The 18,961-nt window shown below is 39.1% G+C and overlaps 1 protein-coding gene and 1 long non-coding RNA gene across 2 annotated transcripts; both read right to left on the reverse strand.

Annotated features, from left to right (window-relative positions):
• Positions 1 to 31: 31 nt before the first annotated feature.
• Positions 32 to 793, reverse strand: LOC145695386 (uncharacterized). Its single transcript, XR_014133709.1, has 3 exons — positions 673 to 793; positions 493 to 592; positions 32 to 196 (listed from the first exon to the last, which is right to left on the reverse strand). It is a non-coding gene; the product is annotated as an uncharacterized LOC145695386 (long non-coding RNA).
• An 8,904-nt stretch (positions 794 to 9,697) lies between these two features.
• LOC145707939 (paired box protein Pax-3-B-like) lies at positions 9,698 to 17,538 on the reverse strand. Its single transcript, XM_081785570.1, has 7 exons — positions 17,301 to 17,538; positions 15,959 to 16,139; positions 12,040 to 12,139; positions 11,759 to 11,990; positions 10,865 to 11,064; positions 10,120 to 10,461; positions 9,698 to 10,053 (listed from the first exon to the last, which is right to left on the reverse strand). The coding sequence occupies exons 1-7, from the start codon at positions 17,356 to 17,358 to the stop codon at positions 9,769 to 9,771; spliced, it is 1,398 nt and encodes a 465-aa protein (XP_081641696.1). The 5' UTR covers positions 17,359 to 17,538; the 3' UTR covers positions 9,698 to 9,768.
• Between the last annotated feature and the right edge of the window lie 1,423 nt (positions 17,539 to 18,961).

Genomic DNA, 18,961 nt, shown 5'->3' on the forward strand with positions numbered 1-18,961 from the left:
TTATTTTCACAGAGAAGTTTTAGATCTTCGTTTGAAACTTGAGTTGTAGCTGGTAATAAAATTTTCGTTCATCTTTTTCACCGAATCTGAAAAGCTTGTTCTCGGCTTTCCGTTTTCTTTTTCTTCCTTTCTGATTGAAGACCCGACTCTTGAAAATCTCCTGTGCTTTGGTTTTGTATAGAAATGATGTCGTAAACTAGAAATTTGATAGAAAGAGAGTTTCTTTTCTGAATTCTGAATTCTGAGCTCGGCAACCACTGTACAAAACCTTTGTCAGGTTTTGAAGAGTTAAAATGAAAAGCCGCGCAACGGCTTTATTCAAAACGAAGCCGCTAAGCGGCTTCGCATTACAATCACTCTTATCTATCTTAAATATTGGCGAAGCCGCTTCGCGGCTTCGTTTTCAAAAAAGCCGCTACGCGGCTTTTCATTTGAACTCTTCAAAACTTGACTCAGGTATTGTACACAGGTTCTTATTGCAAATTAGTTTACCTCGGGGTCGGTTGTTTATCTGCATTTTGAGTTGCGAGCGAGATGAGCGAAGTCGGCACGTTTTCGTCCAATTCATCAAGGTTGCAAGCTGTGATGTAAGCTGCCGGATAATAAAGATTAGCGAGTGCCGCAGTGGCGAAGTTACTGTATAATATACAGTGTATATCGAAAAAAACTCACCCAATATGCCGATGATAAAAGGGAAGGCGATGCCCAACGAGCAGACGCAAAATGTGAGCGCTCCGGTGAAGTCAGAATCGCCTCTTTGACTTGAAAAAGGGCTCATTTAGGTGAAATTAACAATTGATTCTGGACGAGTTAAAATTAAAGAAAAAGTCTCAGACAATTTGACAGACGCTTCTTTAACGAATTAGGAGCGCATTAGTATTCGACCAAATTATGTCGCATTCTGTTCGAATTGCAAAATAAGCATGTTTAGTCAGCCTTATTCCCCGATAATTGGGAATCCTGACTTCTAAAATCGACAGTTATTTCGATCTCAAATTAGTCACGTGACCTGGTTTCGACGAAAAAGGGTCCTTGAAAAGAATTTTTGAAAAAATCAAAATTTTCTAATTCTATCTTTCAGAAAATAAAGTTTGATTTGTATAACTATCAAATTGAATTCTTGTCCGACCCAGAAATTATTTTGTAAAAAAAATATTTTTCATTTTTATCCTATTTTTCAGGAGAAATTCGTTTGCTACTGTTATGAACAGAAATTTTTTAATAGATTCGTGAGCCCTAGTCATTCTTGGTTCATCTGATCTTCTTCAAAATCTTCTTCTTTCAAAACCAGCTTCTTATTTTCATCTTTATTCTCTCATTTCAAAACCTGCTCTGTCTGTCCTTTTTCTCGTCCGGATTTAATTGTAACTGACCAGTCTGTATTGATCCTGTTGTTTCTATAATTCCTTCTTCGTTCTTTCTCGTCTAATTAAGCTGATAAAATTATTAATCAGGTCATGTGACTCCTCACGTGTTCTCTTTTTACTTCGCCGTTTTTTTCGTTGTTTGTGAGAAGATAATTTATTGGCGCCGCGAATGGGAAGATTCTTCTTTTTAGCGAGTGCCTTAGTGGGATAAGCCATTTTTAATTAGATTTCATAAAGCCCTGTCCCATGGGCCGAGAAACAGGACGTGTTTCTTTACTGTCCGATACAGGTAACCTGTAATTGAAGCGGTTTTTGAGCACGGGACCTGTCAATTTTCGGTCTCGTCAGTTTTGAAAGAGGGTGATTTCGAATATTAGATTTTCTGTTTTTTCTAAAAAAGAAAAATCTTTTGAGGGATGAAAATCAAGTTCAAAAAATAGTTAAAAAATTATTCGAATCACTCGAAATTTCGACGGTAATTGGCTTATCCAATTAGATGGCGGTGATTGAACCGGATTGACTTTTCTGCTTCGAATCGGTTTCTAACGGTTGATGTGATGACCAGCCGGGGACATAAATAGTGTCACTTTGTTATCCCTCTAAATTAACCGGTTCCTCCACCGTATCATTTTCTGCTGATAAATATTGCCGTTAGTTTGTCCTGGTTGTCGCCGCCATGGCTTCCGATCTTCTTCTAATAGTTTTTATTGTGTATTATTGATTTTGTGAATCATAATTTTAAACATTCAAGGAGTTGTATTTGAATTGGTTAATTTGAATGCAACTTGTTACATTTACACTGAGATATGAGTGAAACGATTGAAAATGCAAAGAAAAAACTTGAGGAGTTTATGGTTCAGCTAAAAATTGATGAAGCTGCTCGTAGCAATAAAAATATTGAATCAACTCAATCAAGTATCCAAGCTTTTTTGGGTACAGCTGAAACAAATTTACAAAAAGATGAGGCGAATATTTCAGAAAAAGAGAAAGAAATTGAAGCAATGGAGAAAATGATGTCAATATGTGGAAAAATTTTAGATGGGTACAATGAAGCTAATAATTTTCATTTGCAGCACAGAGACTTTTTTAAATCATTCGACGTGAAATCATTCAGCATTGATTTCGTGACGAAAAGAACAACGAACTTAGAAACGAAAATAGCTGAGCACAAGACCTCCATTGAAGCCTCGAAGATGGCAATTGCTGAAATCAAAGCAAATATTTAAGATTACATGGATAGAGAATGCAATTTGAACAATTATTCACTCGAGGATCTTATTCCAAAATGCGAAATCTGTCTTGGAAGATATGACTAATAGGGCACAAATAAAGTACCCTGGTACCGGTCTCCTGACGCTAGTCAAATTCCTGCTCGGGTTTTTTATACTTGGGTCTATGCGTGTACGACTAAATAGACAATACACTGCGACTACAAGATTCAAGACTCAAAACAGCTCTACTAAGGCGTAGACCTGAGTTCGCAAGTACCCGTGAGAGTACTTGTTACCACTGATTGCTCAGCGGCCGTTGTGGTTGCTGCTGCTGGTGTTGTTGCTGCTGCGGTTGTTGCTTCTGCTGTTGTTTGGTGGTTTCTTCTGCTGGATAAAAAGACAAGTGTTTTTTGTTTGGTTCGTTAGAATGATTTATTGAGGCGAAAGTCGCCTTTATATACTCAGAAAGGGATAATAAGAATGTTCGAGAACTTTCGTGGAACAGTAATAGAATAATCTTGTATCTTCTTAGAACAGTAATAGAACAATCAAGTATCTTCTCCAAGATGAAGTCATAATTCGTCAGCGTGAGTCATTGTCGCTAGAAGGTTCCAGGAGTATCTTCGGATGATGTCATTCAAGCGTCAGAAGTCCGTCATTGCTTCATACATTGAGTCAATACATTGTTATTTGTAAACATATGTATTTATGCTCACCATAGGTGGCGCTAGTGTGTCACCACTAGAGGTCACTAGAGAGCCATTCCTGAGTGTCCACTAGGTGGCGCTAGAGAGCTGACACTAGGTGGGGCGCGAGAGCCAACACTAGATGGGGCGCGAGAGCACACGCTAGGTGGCGCTGTTACAAGTGAGCATTAGCTCAGCTATTCTCTTACAAGGTATATGAATCGATGCGTACTTATAGTAATGATCTTGAGGTGAACCGGAAGTGACCGGAAGTAAACCGGAAGTGACCGGAAATGACCGGAAGTGAACCGGAAGTGACCGGAAGTGAACCGGAAGTGACCGGAAATGAACCGGAAGTGACCGGAAATGTTTACAGGCGTTTGTTAAGGGCAAGAGCGACTCTTGCCTAACATCTTCACTCAATTAGCGCCCTCCGGCGACCAAACATAGGGAAAATCATATAAGCTCCGCTTTCTGCACTCAAACACTATTGTAAGGGATATTCTCCCTTACATCTCCTCCCCCTCATCGGAAAAAGAGATTTTCCATACATAGGGATTTTAAATTTTCTTTCCTTGGTTGAATTTCTTCGTTTCTCAGCAGATGTTATTGAGTTTTCATATTTGTCTGATCAGACCTCGACTGTCTCATTTCTTCGTCAGTTATAATTTTTATTTTCATCTTCTTCATCATCTTTCTTTTCAATTTTGATTCTCAAATTCATTTTCTTCAATATCTTTCTTCTTCTTTTTCTGTTCTTCTTTTTATCATCTTCTTTTTTTGATTTCCAATCGTCTTCTCTCGTTTTATTCGAATTTTATTTTCTTCTTTCTTCTTTTTAAATACTTTTTTCAGTTATCCTATCTTCTTTCTACTCATTCCATACATAACTTCGTGTGATTTTCTTCTTCCTTCTTACTCGATTCATTACATCGTTCTCCTTCTTTTCTCATCTTATTCTGAATTTGCTTTCTTTTTTCTTGTTATAACTTTCATCTCTTCGTTTCTCTATTCTTTCTCCTTTCAATTTATATTTTTCTTCATTTCTCTTCTTTCTTCTTCCAACTTTTTTTTTTGTTCGTTTTTCATACTTTATCATTACGATTTTTATTCCTTTTCTATCTCCTTCATTATTTATGCTTCTTCGTCTCAGCCAAAAATCCAGAATTAGTGCACTGTTGGATAGATGACCAAGATTCTTTCATAGCACTGTCTCAATTCGACTTATCAACTCAAATTCGATTGCGATGGTAAAGCAATTAAGATTGTTTGGAAGACACTTTAGGTTCAAGCATGGCCAGTGCATGAGGGTCGAATGCTCCCTTGTTGAGCTTTATACTCAAAATGAGACAAAGATTTTAAAATTGCTATGTAAGAAGCTCGCATGCGTTATAAAATCGATTTCAAATGTATTTTTTACAGTCATGTCTTCTCCTCTCTCTTTCATTGTTAACATGTTTTTTCAAGTCTTTTACACGAGTTCAATTATCAATTTTGTCTTTCATTTAGTCTTTGCAAATTGACGATCGTTTTTTTTTTCTTCTATTTCTTAAATACGATATTCATATTCCTTTTTCTTCTTTTCCATTTTAAATGCTCATTTTCATTCATCGTCTCGTTTGTAATCAAATATTCTCTTTATTCCTCTTTTTTACGAAGATTATATATAATCATGTTCAACCACTTCTTTGACTTAAAAATAATCTCTTCATGTATTCATCGACGCGTATGCTTATCTTTTTTAATAATATGCGTCGCAAAAATTTCTTTTCTCGAGTCAATTCGTCTTCGCTTCCAAGATTCAATTGAATTTAAAGAACTGAGCTAATAACGCACTATGACAGTTCTTTTCTTGTTGCCATGAAAGTCGATCTAACAATCAAATGATTTCTGACTGGCATTTGTGGTTGTGGTCATCAAACCACAGATTTCTTTCTCGAAAAAACGATTGTTCTTTCACTTTTATTTTCAAGAGTGCTTGATTCACGGACTAAGCTTGTTCCTACTCGAGCATAACTTATAACCATTTTTATTATTTTTTCCTTTTTAACTGTTCATTCTCGTTCTCCGAGAAATCTTCAGGAGGAATTCAATGCCTTTTGCCGGTCGCTTTAACCCTGTCTGCGTCAATTCGTCCTCCATAGGCGAAATAAAAAAATATTTAACATGGTTTTATTATCATAAATGTGCTTTTCGCGTTTAATCAGCTTCTATGTAATCGACAATATTAATCTTGCAGACCTGTCTATGAATTCGAATCAACACTGCGCCATCTCCAATTTAAAAATTTATTATCTATAAGGCACACAAAATAATAAAGAAAGGCAAAAAACACATTTTTGAAACAGTAAGGTCTAAAAATTCTTCGTCAAAGGGAATTCCAATTTATTCATCCTTTCTTGGGCATTGTGCTCGTTTGTGGCCTCGTCGTCCGCAAGACCAACAAGTTATTCCTGATTCGCACCCATGGTTGTCTTCGTCACTCTCCGATTGTTGTCGTTCACGAGTTCGATATGGACACTGGTAAATTTTGTGACCTGCTTCACCACAATTGTAGCACAGGCTAATGTCAGCCTTTCTTTCTCGCTCTTTCAATTTTCGGCAATCTTTCTGGAGATGACCGTATTTACCGCAATAGTTGCAGTCGGTTGTTTCACAGTAATTCGCCTTATGGCCTTTTTTGCCACATCTGTAACAAATAACACTGATTTTTCAAGCTCCCACGCAAATCGGTTCTTAAGTTTTTGGCAGTCAACTGTTCGATGACCGTTCATTTCGCAATAAATACATTCGTAGTCTTCTTCTTCTCCCTCTTCTTCATTCTCTTTCGTTCGATCCGTGTTAACATTTGAGAGTTCATTCTTATCTTCCTTTTTGTCTTCGTCTTCGTAATCTTCCTCGTCATCATATTCGTCTTCACTGGAATAGGTACAGTGATAATCTTCGGGTATATCGGACTCATTAGATGAAATTTCATCGGAAGATTGATCAGTCTCATCTCCCAAAGCATTAACTTCCTTTTCTCGCTCGCTTTGCTTTTCGTAAAGCTCAGCGCATTTATCAACAATATCCATATTGTCTGATTTTTCCTTCCTGTATTCCAAAAGGAATTCGGAATTCTGGATCTTTTTCGGAAGTTTCTTAAGAAATTCTTTCATGGTGATCTTTTCAACCATGCTATCGCACTCATCACCGATGGTCTGTTTGACAAGTTGATTCACTCGATAGTAGAAATTTCTAAGATTCAAATGCTCTTCTGGGTCATATTTAAGTTTATCAAGCAAATTCTCGTAAACGAAAGGATTCTTTCGACATGCTCGATTGAATATGACCAAAAGTCCTTGATTGAAATTTTTGCTTTGTCTAATTGTGCAAGTTCGAGAATAACTGTTTCTTGGATCGGGTCCGGTAATTGACTACACATCTGACCAATCTTTGCAGATTCGTCAGTCAGACCGTTCAATCCGAGAAGAAAATCGCATTTGTTTACCCATGCTTCACAGTTATCATTCTCCTTAAATTTTGGTAATTTTAACTTGCTTGACATAAGCGAATTAATTTCCGAATTTTCAGAGTAGCCAATATCATCGTTGAAATCAGACTGACTCATTGTAATTTCTTCTTCTCAAATTTATCTGATTAAAATGCTAAATGCTACTGCTTATGCAAATGCAAATGCGTTAACTAAACCCTATCCGGGTATTACTGGGGAATGTGGACGTCGCCACGGGAAATCGTCTATACGCTAGACTGCGTTCGGGTAGTTTTTCGTCTATACGCCGTAGACGGATCTTTTTATTCCCCGCTAGGTAAAAAATACCCTTACGCCGAGAACCGAATCAAAAAAGATTCTTACTGAGTCCGATATAGATCAGGGCAGACCTTGACGTAGCCACTCCAGAATGGCGACTACGCAAGTATCGTGTTAGCTACCGTGTCTGATCTATTCTCGTGGAATCGATAACTTCAGTCACCAATAATAGGGCACAAATAAAGTACCCTGGTACCGGTCTCCTGACGCTAGTCAAATTCCTGCTCGGGTTTTTTTATACTTGGGTCTATGCGTGTACGACTAAATAGACAATACACTGCGACTACAAGATTCAAGACTCAAAACAGCTCTACTAAGGCGTAGACCTGAGTTCGCAAGTACCCGTGAGAGTACTTGTTACCACTGATTGCTCAGCGGCCGTTGTGGTTGCTGCTGCTGGTGTTGTTGCTGCTGCGGTTGTTGCTTCTGCTGTTGTTTGGTGGTTTCTTCTGCTGGATAAAAAGACAAGTGTTTTTTGTTTGGTTCGTTAGAATGATTTATTGAGGCGAAAGTCGCCTTTATATACTCAGAAAGGGATAATAAGAATGTTCGAGAACTTTCGTGGAACAGTAATAGAATAATCTTGTATCTTCTTAGAACAGTAATAGAACAATCAAGTATCTTCTCCAAGATGAAGTCATAATTCGTCAGCGTGAGTCATTGTCGCTAGAAGGTTCCAGGAGTATCTTCGGATGATGTCATTCAAGCGTCAGAAGTCCGTCATTGCTTCATACATTGAGTCAATACATTGTTATTTGTAAACATATGTATTTATGCTCACCATAGGTGGCGCTAGTGTGTCACCACTAGAGGTCACTAGAGAGCCATTCCTGAGTGTCCACTAGGTGGCGCTAGAGAGCTGACACTAGGTGGGGCGCGAGAGCCAACACTAGATGGGGCGCGAGAGCACACGCTAGGTGGCGCTGTTACAAGTGAGCATTAGCTCAGCTATTCTCTTACAAGGTATATGAATCGATGCGTACTTATAGTAATGATCTTGAGGTGAACCGGAAGTGACCGGAAGTAAACCGGAAGTGACCGGAAATGACCGGAAGTGAACCGGAAGTGACCGGAAGTGAACCGGAAGTGACCGGAAGTGAACCGGAAGTGACCGGAAATGTTTACAGGCGTTTGTTAAGGGCAAGAGCGACTCTTGCCTAACATCTTCACTCAATTAGCGCCCTCCGGCGACCAAACATAGGGAAAATCATATAAGCTCCGCTTTCTGCACTCAAACACTATTGTAAGGGATATTCTCCCTTACAATGACCACAAAGAACATTGGCAGTGCTGCATTATAATTTGCGGTCATCAATTTGGAAAATCTTGCATCGAGAAATGGCACAATGAAAAAGGACGTTGCCCAAAATGTGACAAAAAATTTTCGCTCGAAAATATTCTCACTCTTTTCTGAGACTTCAGCTTGATTAATTAATATTTACATTTATTCAAATATATTTTAAAAAATATATCAATTCTTTTTCTCTGTAGTCATGATTACAAGTTTGCTTTGAAACATATTCAGGTTTGATTAGGAAGGTCGCTGACCTTGACAGGTTCTGGCTTCGGCTAAAACGTTGTAGCTATTGAGTGTCGGGGCGTCGGAAATGCTTTTCATTGTCCGCAGGACGGTTTAGAAACGAGTGTGAATTATTAGATTTGCATTTTGGAGCAGCAAATCAGCACCAATTAGCGATAAACGCCAAAGCGACCGGTCACACCGAGAACCGATTTGGCAAAAGGCCGAACAAGACCAGACAAAACCAAAAGATGACAATTTTTGTTGGTCGTACAAGCAACTACAGTCGTTTTTCCAGACGATGAAATTTTAATTTCGTCGGTTAAAATTAAAATTCTAGTTCTCTTCCAGCTTTTCTCTTAGAAATAAGATAGTGACACCCTTATTTTTGGCCTTTTTGGCGAGAAAATAAGCAAGTCGTTCTGAAAAAAGATGAAATTAGCCTCAAAATCGGGGTGTTTCGAAAATGTCAAGTCGATCGGCGTAATCAGTGGGCTCTAAATGAGCAGAAAATGCAAAATGATCCAAAACAAAACCACGTTTGGGATGGTAAATATTGCAGAAAATCTAAATTCAGCGCCAATAAGTCGTCGGCTTAGTTGAACTAACACTGATTTGGAACTTATGCTTCTTGCATCATCTTTGTTTCATGCTTCCTAGCAAATATCACGCGGCTTTTTTATAAGTTCCCAGCGCAGATTTTATTCTGAGCAAACACTATAAAAAAACCACCGCAGCATTCCTTGACTCATCTCAATTTTAGATTTGTCCTTCTTTCTTGTTAATATTTCCGCTCGATCATCATTAGAACAAGTCGTCGATAAATTGAGGCGACTGAATTTTCGCCACAATTTCCGATTTCACGGGTCGTCATTCAAAGGCGCTTAGCTCCTCCTGCCTGGCGTCGACATTGTTAAACCTAAAACGCTTGATACGCCAGCATCAAGACGGATCGCTGTCGCAATTAAAAATTGAAACTTTTTTCCCACTCCTACTTCTTATTCTTTACTTCGTATTTCTGCCCAAATTTCTGTTTCAAATTCACTTTTATAATTTATTGTTTTCAAAAATACAGTTTAAAATACGCAAAATTCGCAGCAAAAAGATTTAGGTTTAAAAAAAAGGTTGAAACAGAAATAGTTATTATCGCAGCAAAATAGAATAATTCTCATCCTCAATAAGCCGATTGAATTCCCGCCGGATCAGTAGAACTCGTTCCAGTCTCCGTTGGAAGCCCCTGCTGAAGATTTTGCTGCGCGTTCATGTAGTTTGTCGTGTAGTTCTTGTAGGCAGCCATTGGGTCGAAGTTCTGGCCCAGCGCGGAGCCCGGATTGCCGACGCCGAGACCGGCTAGATTGAACGGGTTGGAAGTGAGAGACAAACTGGGGGAGCTCGCGTCTAGACTGGTTGTGCCGGAGTCTGATGATGGATCTGATGTGTTGAAGTCGACGGAGCGGAGCTAGAATTTAAATTGAAGGTGGCGCAAATATGGATTTCATGAATCATGAGTTATCACGATACTTACATTACTGTACGGATCAGCAGTGGAAGTCGGGAAGCTCATTTTTCCTGAAAACTGCGAGTACGATGAGATCGAAGACGGAATCGAAGCAGCTGAAACCGGTGGCGAGTTGAGCAACGAACTCGGATTTCCAGTAAATCCTCCTGCAAGACCACTGAGCGCGCTCGAAGTGGAGAGACTACCGCTCGCCAGGCCGCCTAGACTGGCACTTCCCGGGGTGTCTGGGAGGCCCATGTAAGTTGGAGCGAGGGGGTTGTAGCCGGGGATGGTGGCGGCTCCGGGCATGGGAAGTTGGGCGGCTCCGACTTGTTTTCTCCAGCGAGCGCGGCGGTTTGAAAACCAGACCTAAACAAGACACCATAAAAGGAGTGGTTATCGGATTCTGAAAGAATCTGATTTTAGCTTTATATTGATAAAATGACCCTGTACCAATTTTTGAGGCCTCATCATCAGCCAATTGCGAAAAAATACTAAACCAAAAATATTTCGATAAAGGGCAAATTTGAAAAGAGAAAGAGCGGCTGGATTTCCGTCAAATGGGGCTGGCGCCTGTCGGGCGCGCCTGCCCGCCTAATCAAATTCATCCCTCTACCCGAGTTTGAAAAGTTCAATTCATCAGCTCATTGCGCTCCTTCTAGTTTTGGCGGAAATACCAATTTAGTCACTCGACTTCCGCGATTTTTTGGAACTTCCCGGAACTCCCCATAAAACGACCCTTTTTCTTAGCTTTATTTAATAGGTACAGTACCTGAACTCTTGCTTCAGTCAACTTCGTCCTCTGGGCTAGTTCTTCTCTCGTATAAATATCTGGATAATGCGTTCGTTCAAAACACTTCTCAAGCTCTTCCAATTGCTCCGCAGTAAAAGTTGTCCTCGATCGTCGTTGTTTTCTTTTCACAGGCTGGCCAGATTCGTCGAGCTCTTCTTCTTGATTTCCGTGGTCGATTTCTATGAAAAAAATGATATGGTGGAGCTTCACGTAAGATTTGAAGGAGAAAAGGGGGAGAATCAGTGTTTATGAAATTTGCGGAAGACGTTTTTGCGGGGGCCGTCTATTAAACACCTGGCGGAGTTAGGTGGAGTTGATTTAACCGAGCAGTCAGTTGATAAAGGGAAATAATTATTTCTCGTTTTTCTACAACCTTAAAAAACTTTTCTGCCGTAAGTGTCACATCGATATTCGAAAATTAGCTACAAAGGCTTCAACAAGAAAAAAACTAAATTTTTCAATAAAAAATAAAGATAATGGTTCTTGAAATTTTTCTATTAAAATCATCCACGATTTCACTAATAAGGTTTTTCGTATTCCTACGCTCCCAGAAAGGAAATTTGAAATGATTTCCAACCAGCTGGGCCCATAGACCTGCTCCTCCAATGGAGGTGGGTTTCAATCTGAATCAGGTGGTGGAGGCGCTGTGCGCAGGTGGTGCACCACGCGATGGAGAAATTATTTGGGTAACGGATAAGCCGGATAATTGGTTTACGCGATTTTGAGATCGCTGATTTTCGGTAGTGATGATTCTGATTTTCGAGTTTGGTACTTACTAGGGACAGGAAAAATAGACTTTTAATTATTCAAAAATTACAATTTTACTTCACTGTAAGCGTTTTAATCCGAAAAGTCGTCTCTTTCAGTATTTACCTTCTTTAATCGGACATTCTTCATCCTCCTGGCTTGGCGAGTGGCCAGCCTGTCCATTGGAACCAGAAGAATCCTGGAGTCCATTCGCCTCCTTTTCTTCCAGCTCCTTTTTCTCCACATTCGATCGCAAAATCCGCGAAATGCACGAAACCGAAGGCACTGCAGCCCGTTCCATTTGTCCTTCCTTCAGCAGTTTCTCCCTGATTTCCCATGAAAAGATGCCGGGGTTTTCCTTCAAATCAGTTTATATTGGAATGAAAAACAACAAATTCAAGTCTAACCTTTTGAATGTCTAAAATGCGCTTTTCCAATTCAGGAGAGGTGATGCGCGGTTTTGAGCCGCCAGTGGAGCCGGGTTTTATCGAGCCGGTTTCTTGATATCTGAAAGAAAAGGTCATTTGGGGTCAGTTTGGGGTCTTTTGAGGTCGATTTTGGGTCATTAGGGATGATAAATGAGCTAGATCAACTCAATATTCGGATTTTTAAGGTCACTTGGGGTCAGTTTAAGGCAATTTGAGGTCATTTTAGGGTCATTTAAGGTCATATATCAGCTATTTGGAGAACTTAAAAGGTCATTTGAAATTAGTTCTAGAGATTTTTCGGTGAAAAAGAGACCAATGAAATAAAATTCTAGTTATTATTTCTAAAAAATCCTGAGCTTGTTAGAATAAAGTCTGGTCTATTGAAAAACATTGTCGCTAGAATGATCAAGATTGGGAGGTGTCGAAAACTGAGTGTGACAGTCTTTAACCGGGGTGCGGTCGGTTATGGTGGACAGTTTCGCGTTTAAAGACATTCGCTGTTTCGCCAAATGCGGCGCGAAACCGACACATCCGACATGTCCGACTCGACTCCAACGTTTCATAACCCACCACAGAAAAGGTCGTCCAACTTCCGGGCGAGCAATAAAAGACATTCAACGAACCTAATTCCATTCTTTGATTCTTTTTTCAAGTGAAAGAAATTCAGATTTAATACAATTCTAAGCTAGGTTAGGGTATGGTTAACCTGACTTTATCAATAAAATAATTCGACCTTCAAAGCGCCGGAAACGCTCCAAAAATGAATAGATGGATACATCATTTTCCCTTCCATAGACATTTTCATGACTTTTCATGACTTTCATTTGTGGTTTTTTAGTTTTTTCGTGTTTTCCAATTCAAATCAGGAAATTAAAAGTTATCAGTGGAGCGCCAGACCGATCCAAACCGCCTTGTCATGGGACATTTCACGGCGAATTCGCTACCTCACACCTCCAAAGGCCAGTGTGTCCGGCTCAAGAAAATTTTGCAACTTTCGCGTTTCGCCGATTTTCAACAAGAAACATCCTTTTACAAGAGGCAAAGCCTCTTGTTTAACCCTCTCCCGCAAAATCACCAAATTCAAAGTCAAAAAATGTCATCCAATCGAATTGGAATCTGACTCAACAAAAAGCCGCGCGCGGCTTTTCAGAATGAAGTTTTCTTTGGCCGAAAAAGAAGAAAGTTGAATTTGGTTCAAAAACTTCAATTTTGCGTCAGTGGGTTAAAAAAGAATCGTTTCAAATTGAATTTAATTTTCGTGTTTTCACAATCAGTTGAGTTTTTTTTTTGTTTATAAGATTTCTATTTAGAATCGTGTTATAAAAAGGGGAAAAAGAGTAAGGTTGTTTCCGGTAAGAAGCGTGGGACTGGGCCTCGGAAGTGACATTTCACGATGCGCTGGCTCAATATGGACCGTTTTGACATTTATGCTTCCTGGTTACTTTGATTCCGCTAAATACGAGAAATAACCGGATGCAAACTATTTTTCTATTTTTCCAAAAGAAAAAGTTTCTTTTCCAAGTTTTTCGATTTTTCTTTGGCAAAAATCAAAAATTTCAAAAAAAGGATGAAAAGTATTGTTGACCGCTCTCTACCGCTGCCCGAGAAAAAAATCACAGCGGCGGGTCGTTATGATTTCTTCGAGAAATTCCGATTTGAACGGACGACGGAGCAGGTCATTACCGACTCCGTCGCGTCTGCACCAAGCCAGAACTTAAAAACGAGGGGATGAAGCGGGTGGTTTTAGCCAGTTGGACTAGAAGGGCAACGGACGAGCCGGGGCTAAGACAGCCGCCCGCCAGTCTCGCCCGACAGGCTGATGGAATTTCATGCAACAGGGGGGCAATAACTCAGAATGGAAACTGTCACCTCGCGGACCATAGGTGTCAACTTTATTTCAGCACAACGAAAATGGGGAAAAAGGTAACAAAACAATAGTTAATCGGGTTAAAACATTCGATACAACCCATATCATTAATACGAGCCGTAAAAAACGAATACAGTGGGTATGGTCAATTTAGCAGCGGTCAAATTAGCAGATTTTGCTCAAAATCGAAAAAATTTTGAAAAACCCATATTTTCCCGGAAAAAAAATTTGGCCAATTTTTTTAGAAAAAAAGAAAGATTGAAGCTTGAGCCAGGGCTCCGAATCGCTCGTGAGTTCGCGGGGAGCGGAGCAGTTTGAACGCGCGCGGTAACGAGAATCTCGTTACCAGAGAGCGCCCTCACGAAATTTCTCGGGAGCGAGTGTTTCAGCCGGTCACCAGAAACGCCGGGAGCGCACGACCGTCTCGTTACCTCACGGCGAGCCCGCTACCACTCAAAATGGTATAATTAGTATATGAATGAACTTTCATTGGAATCGAAGGACCCTCGATTTTTGGGAAACTCTTTCAATAAATGCAGATTTTTCTGTGGATTCGAGTGATAACAAAATCTCTTTGATCGAACTATCTTATGGAACACATGCTTAAGAATTATTCTAAGGTAGGACGATTTTTCACGTCAGTTTTCCGGGTCACCAGCTACTTTTCTTTCGGAAATAACTCGGCAAACATTAAGCTTGGTATTTCCGGGAATTATTTTGTGTTAATAACCCGGTGTTATTTGCATCTGATTTCGAGTACTGGGTCACGGAAGGCACCCACCGAGATATTGTTGCGTGCTAATACTTTTTAGGCTCCCTTTGCAGCGCGTAAAGCACAAGCGGGCCGTCACTTTCACTCAGTTATCTGATGATTGCAAGAAAACAGGAAACTAAATTTTTGTATAATATAAAGATAGATGTCTTATCTTCCAATTGAGTAAAAGTTTTTTTACGGTTGGAAGCTAATTGTTTTTCTTTTGACATAGAAGAATTATTAATTGACAAAAGAAATCAGCATATTTTAAACTATTTGTAGGACAGAAATTCATTAGTTAAAAAATTTTTTTTATTTTGAAAAAAATTATCGATAAAAAAGTTAGTAAAAAGTCTAACCTATGGAACTTTTTCAAAAATGATCCTTTCAATAATGAAACCTATATCTCACCAGAATCCATCCTAAGTTCTTGTCCAGCGCCATTTTTTAGGACGGAGCGTGCGGAGGATCTTTGGGCGACCCGCGCAATTTTGCTCCCCAACTCGCCGTGAGCGGCGCTCTTTGGTAACGAGATTCTCGTTACCGCGTGCGCCCAAACTGCCGCGCTCCCTAGGAACTCACGCGCGATTCAGAGCCCTGGCTTGAGCTTATTTCGTTAGCAGAGGTGGCTAAACTTCTTCTCCTCCCTCATCTTTTTGCTCCGCGGCTTCGTGATTATCGTTATTTTGAGCTTGATCTCGATTTCCCGGAACTTATAAATTTGCCGATTAACACGGATGTAATCCAGGTGATCTTTGCGAAAGGGTTTTGATAGGCCAGTAGACCAAATAAAGCAATCTTATTGGCTCCCTAACTTTATTATTCGCTCATTTCGTGTCTCGTCCTATCTTAAATGTTCTTTTTCTTCGTAAGTACCCAATTTGATGATTTGAAAATTCTGTACTCGAAATTCTGAAATTTTCTGAGAAAATGGTCAATTTAGCATATTTTGTCGAAATCTGCCAAAAAACTACCTGCTAATTTGACCATACCAACTGTACTGTAGTAAAGATCTAGTCAACAGTTTCAGACTTTTGTTTATCAATTTTCAGTCAATGGTCCGGAAACGCATGAATATTCTTCAAAGATGGTTCGATTAAAATTATATTTAATTTTATCTACGTATGAATATTATACCGGTATAATAGTCGGTCCCTATCACTGAATAATCCTAAAACTTATTCAAAACCAGATCCTCTAGATACTGTACATTGCTGTCAAACGACCTCTTAGCTGCAAAGAGTTGGGATCATTTTATCGACCTTTGTTGAGCTTACCTGCATAAAATTTTTGAAACACAGCCGTGCGAAACCCTCAGTTGTCTTGAAATCACGCAGGGTCGGATTCCCATAGCAGCCATTTCCACGATTTTATGACGAATATGGTTTGGCAGAGGTCGGCCGTTGATGAAGACTCCACCCAGCTGGTTGACTCTTCCTTGGCCGGAATCAATGAATCCTAAAGAAAGAGCTTAGTTTAAGGATAATGTTTTTCATAAAAATATTTCGATAATTGATATTCCACCTCCAGTTCTTTTAGTTTCTAATGTTTGAAAGTCAACGAGCTTAATTTAATTTTTTATAAAAAGATAACAGTAAAAATATAATTATAGTACTTTATTTTTTATTCTTGAATCTCTTGCCAAAAGCTCTTCCTTAAAAAGGCTTTTGAATACTCGACTAAGGGGATCTACTAGAGACGAGAAAATAATGCCATCTCGCGCGCTCCACATTTTTTCACCGAGAAGGGTTGAAATTTCAATTTTACCGATCTTCGATTCGAAAAAATCCAACTCTGGAGACACTATTTTCCCGATCATTTTCACTTTTTTCTTCCAAAAGCAAATGATCCCTTTACAAAACTCAGAAGCAGAGTATTTTTTGCCGAGAATTTATTTGAAGAGGTTATTTGGACGAGAAGTGCGAAAAGTCACACGCACGGTTTTCTGCGTTCTTTACCGGTTGTACTGATTTGTGTGTTCTAGCGCGCGTGTGGAGAGTGAAAACATTTAGAGATAATAAATCAAGAGCGAATTTCACACCGAGGATAATCGGACAGCAACGAATTCAGGACTGAATCAAGGGGGGAAATTATGACTCGTCATAGACAGATATTAATAAAGTTATGAAGAAGTGGCTACTAAAATATATTTTTAAGAGTTAATCATTTACTCTAGTCAGTAAAAATATTTATCAGCACAATTAAAAAGACCAGATATGGTTCCTTAATTAATATTGAAGTATGTTAATTTCAAACGAAGTCTTCAGCAGTAATCAAAACGTAGCCTGTAGATGATTTATGAAGATAGTCACCAAAATGTTTTTTAATAAATATATAAAGAAACCCGTTAAAAGCCATTTATGGTCCTACTTTTTCATTTCTCATCATCTTTTCTTGCTTTTATTTATGATTTCCCTTCATCCAGCTTGGTGCCAAAAAGATGCACCTGTTGCCAATTTTAGCCGTATCAATTTATTTTTGAGAAATTAACCGTGAAGTCGGCGGAAATATTTGGATCAGGATTTATATCGAACACCAGCGCATCTAATTTTCACCAAACTTGATACTCTCTAATCTTTCAATTTCCCTTGCTTTTTCCGTAGAAATTTTATTTTTAACCTTCGAGAGGAAATGGTGGTCGAAAACAGCTGGTCATTGTCGGTACCATTGGATTCATTTTAGGGCTTTGTAGTCGACCTTTTCTTCGTTTTTGGTCTCTTTTTGACTCTCACGCGCCAGGGTGTTAAAATGACTAGGAGGTCGTTGTTGATTGAAGTGGTTAAAAAGGGTTGATAAGGGTCTAATTCAATAGATCTTTCGTTTTGTGATGAATAGTAAAGTAGATTCTTAATTTCAATTTTCTCCCTATTTTCAGGTGCGGGGCGCGCGAGGTGGCCCAACTCGTGAAACAGCAAAAGCGCCACCACCGCCACCAAGAAGAGCGAGAGACAAGCACCGTACCACCACCACCGCCAACGAAAACCGGAAAATGAAACGAGTCCAAATCAAGAAATCAAAATTTCATCGCGCTCAGCAAAAAACGCGCAACACGAAATCAAAACCAAATCCAAACTGACCCGAGTTTCAAAGGTCCCTCAAAGGAAGCGAAAATATTATAAGATTAATTTCTTCGATTCGATTCTAGTTTGTCTATTTTAGGCAAAAAAGACGGTAAAGCTAGCATCAAGAATTATTATGATCAAATTATAGTCATCTTAAAAGTCAAGCTTAGCTTATTGGAGACATAGAAGAGTACAATTTTAACATCGGTTAAAACTCTTTTCCTATCCCTAAATAAAAATCTGAGGAAATTTTTTCCAAAATTTCCTTTGAGAATAAAAAAGACATTATTAATGTCTATTTATATATTTTTTTTAAACATCTCTTTCCTAAAATTGTCAAATTCCGTACGTGACTATGCTGCAAACAGGTCTTGATCCCAGATGTACGCAGCATAGTCACGTACAGAATTTGAAAATTTTAGGAAAAAGATGTTTTCAAATAAAATATATAAATAGACATTAATAATGTCTACCTTCTCCAATGCCATAAAAATGCAAAAATGCAACTCGTCAGAAATCAATTTACTGCTCAAAATTGTCGAAATTAATCAACCTTTTGCGAGATTGCATTTTATTGACCTTTGAGAAGGTGAATATATCCGATTAGCGAATTTCATCCGGTTCCTCAAATTCCACGCTTGGTTTTTTTCTTGAAGGTCATCACGCTTCCTAATCATCAGTTTCTTCAAATAAAATACGAGTTGACTTCAGGGCGTCTAAAATCTGCCCTTGACTTTACCGGCAATTTTCTTAATTCTGTGGGAATTTATGACAACCCTTCCGCTTTCAAGCGCCGAATCAATTTTTCCTTGCTTGTAAGTTTCCTTCTGAAATCTACCACAATTCGGTAATGGACTTAGATTCGATTTTGTCCAAATTTCTTTCAGCGCCTCGCGCCGAAATGTGATTGGTCACGCTCTTTTCAAGAACGATCGCGGCGCTCGCGAGGTGGCGCCTTTTCCAAACTTGGCCAGCTTCGAGACAATTGTTAATTGACAAATATTGCGGATTTATTTGAATTGAGTAGCAAATATAAAAATCGAGTGAATATAAAAAGACTTCTAATAGCAGGATAAGCGCTGAGGAGATTTCCAGAATAATTTTCGGCAGGGAGTTTCAATGTGTCTCTTTGATACCTAAAAAGTTAAGATTTTCATACACTTTTCGATAGATAGAGAACCATAATTGTTTGAAAAAACATTTGCTCCTGGTCTTTTT

The sequence above is a fragment of the Oikopleura dioica genome, chromosome 1, assembly GCF_907165135.1.
Source record: "Oikopleura dioica chromosome 1, OKI2018_I68_1.0, whole genome shotgun sequence".
Classification (NCBI taxonomy): domain Eukaryota; kingdom Metazoa; phylum Chordata; class Appendicularia; order Copelata; family Oikopleuridae; genus Oikopleura; species Oikopleura dioica.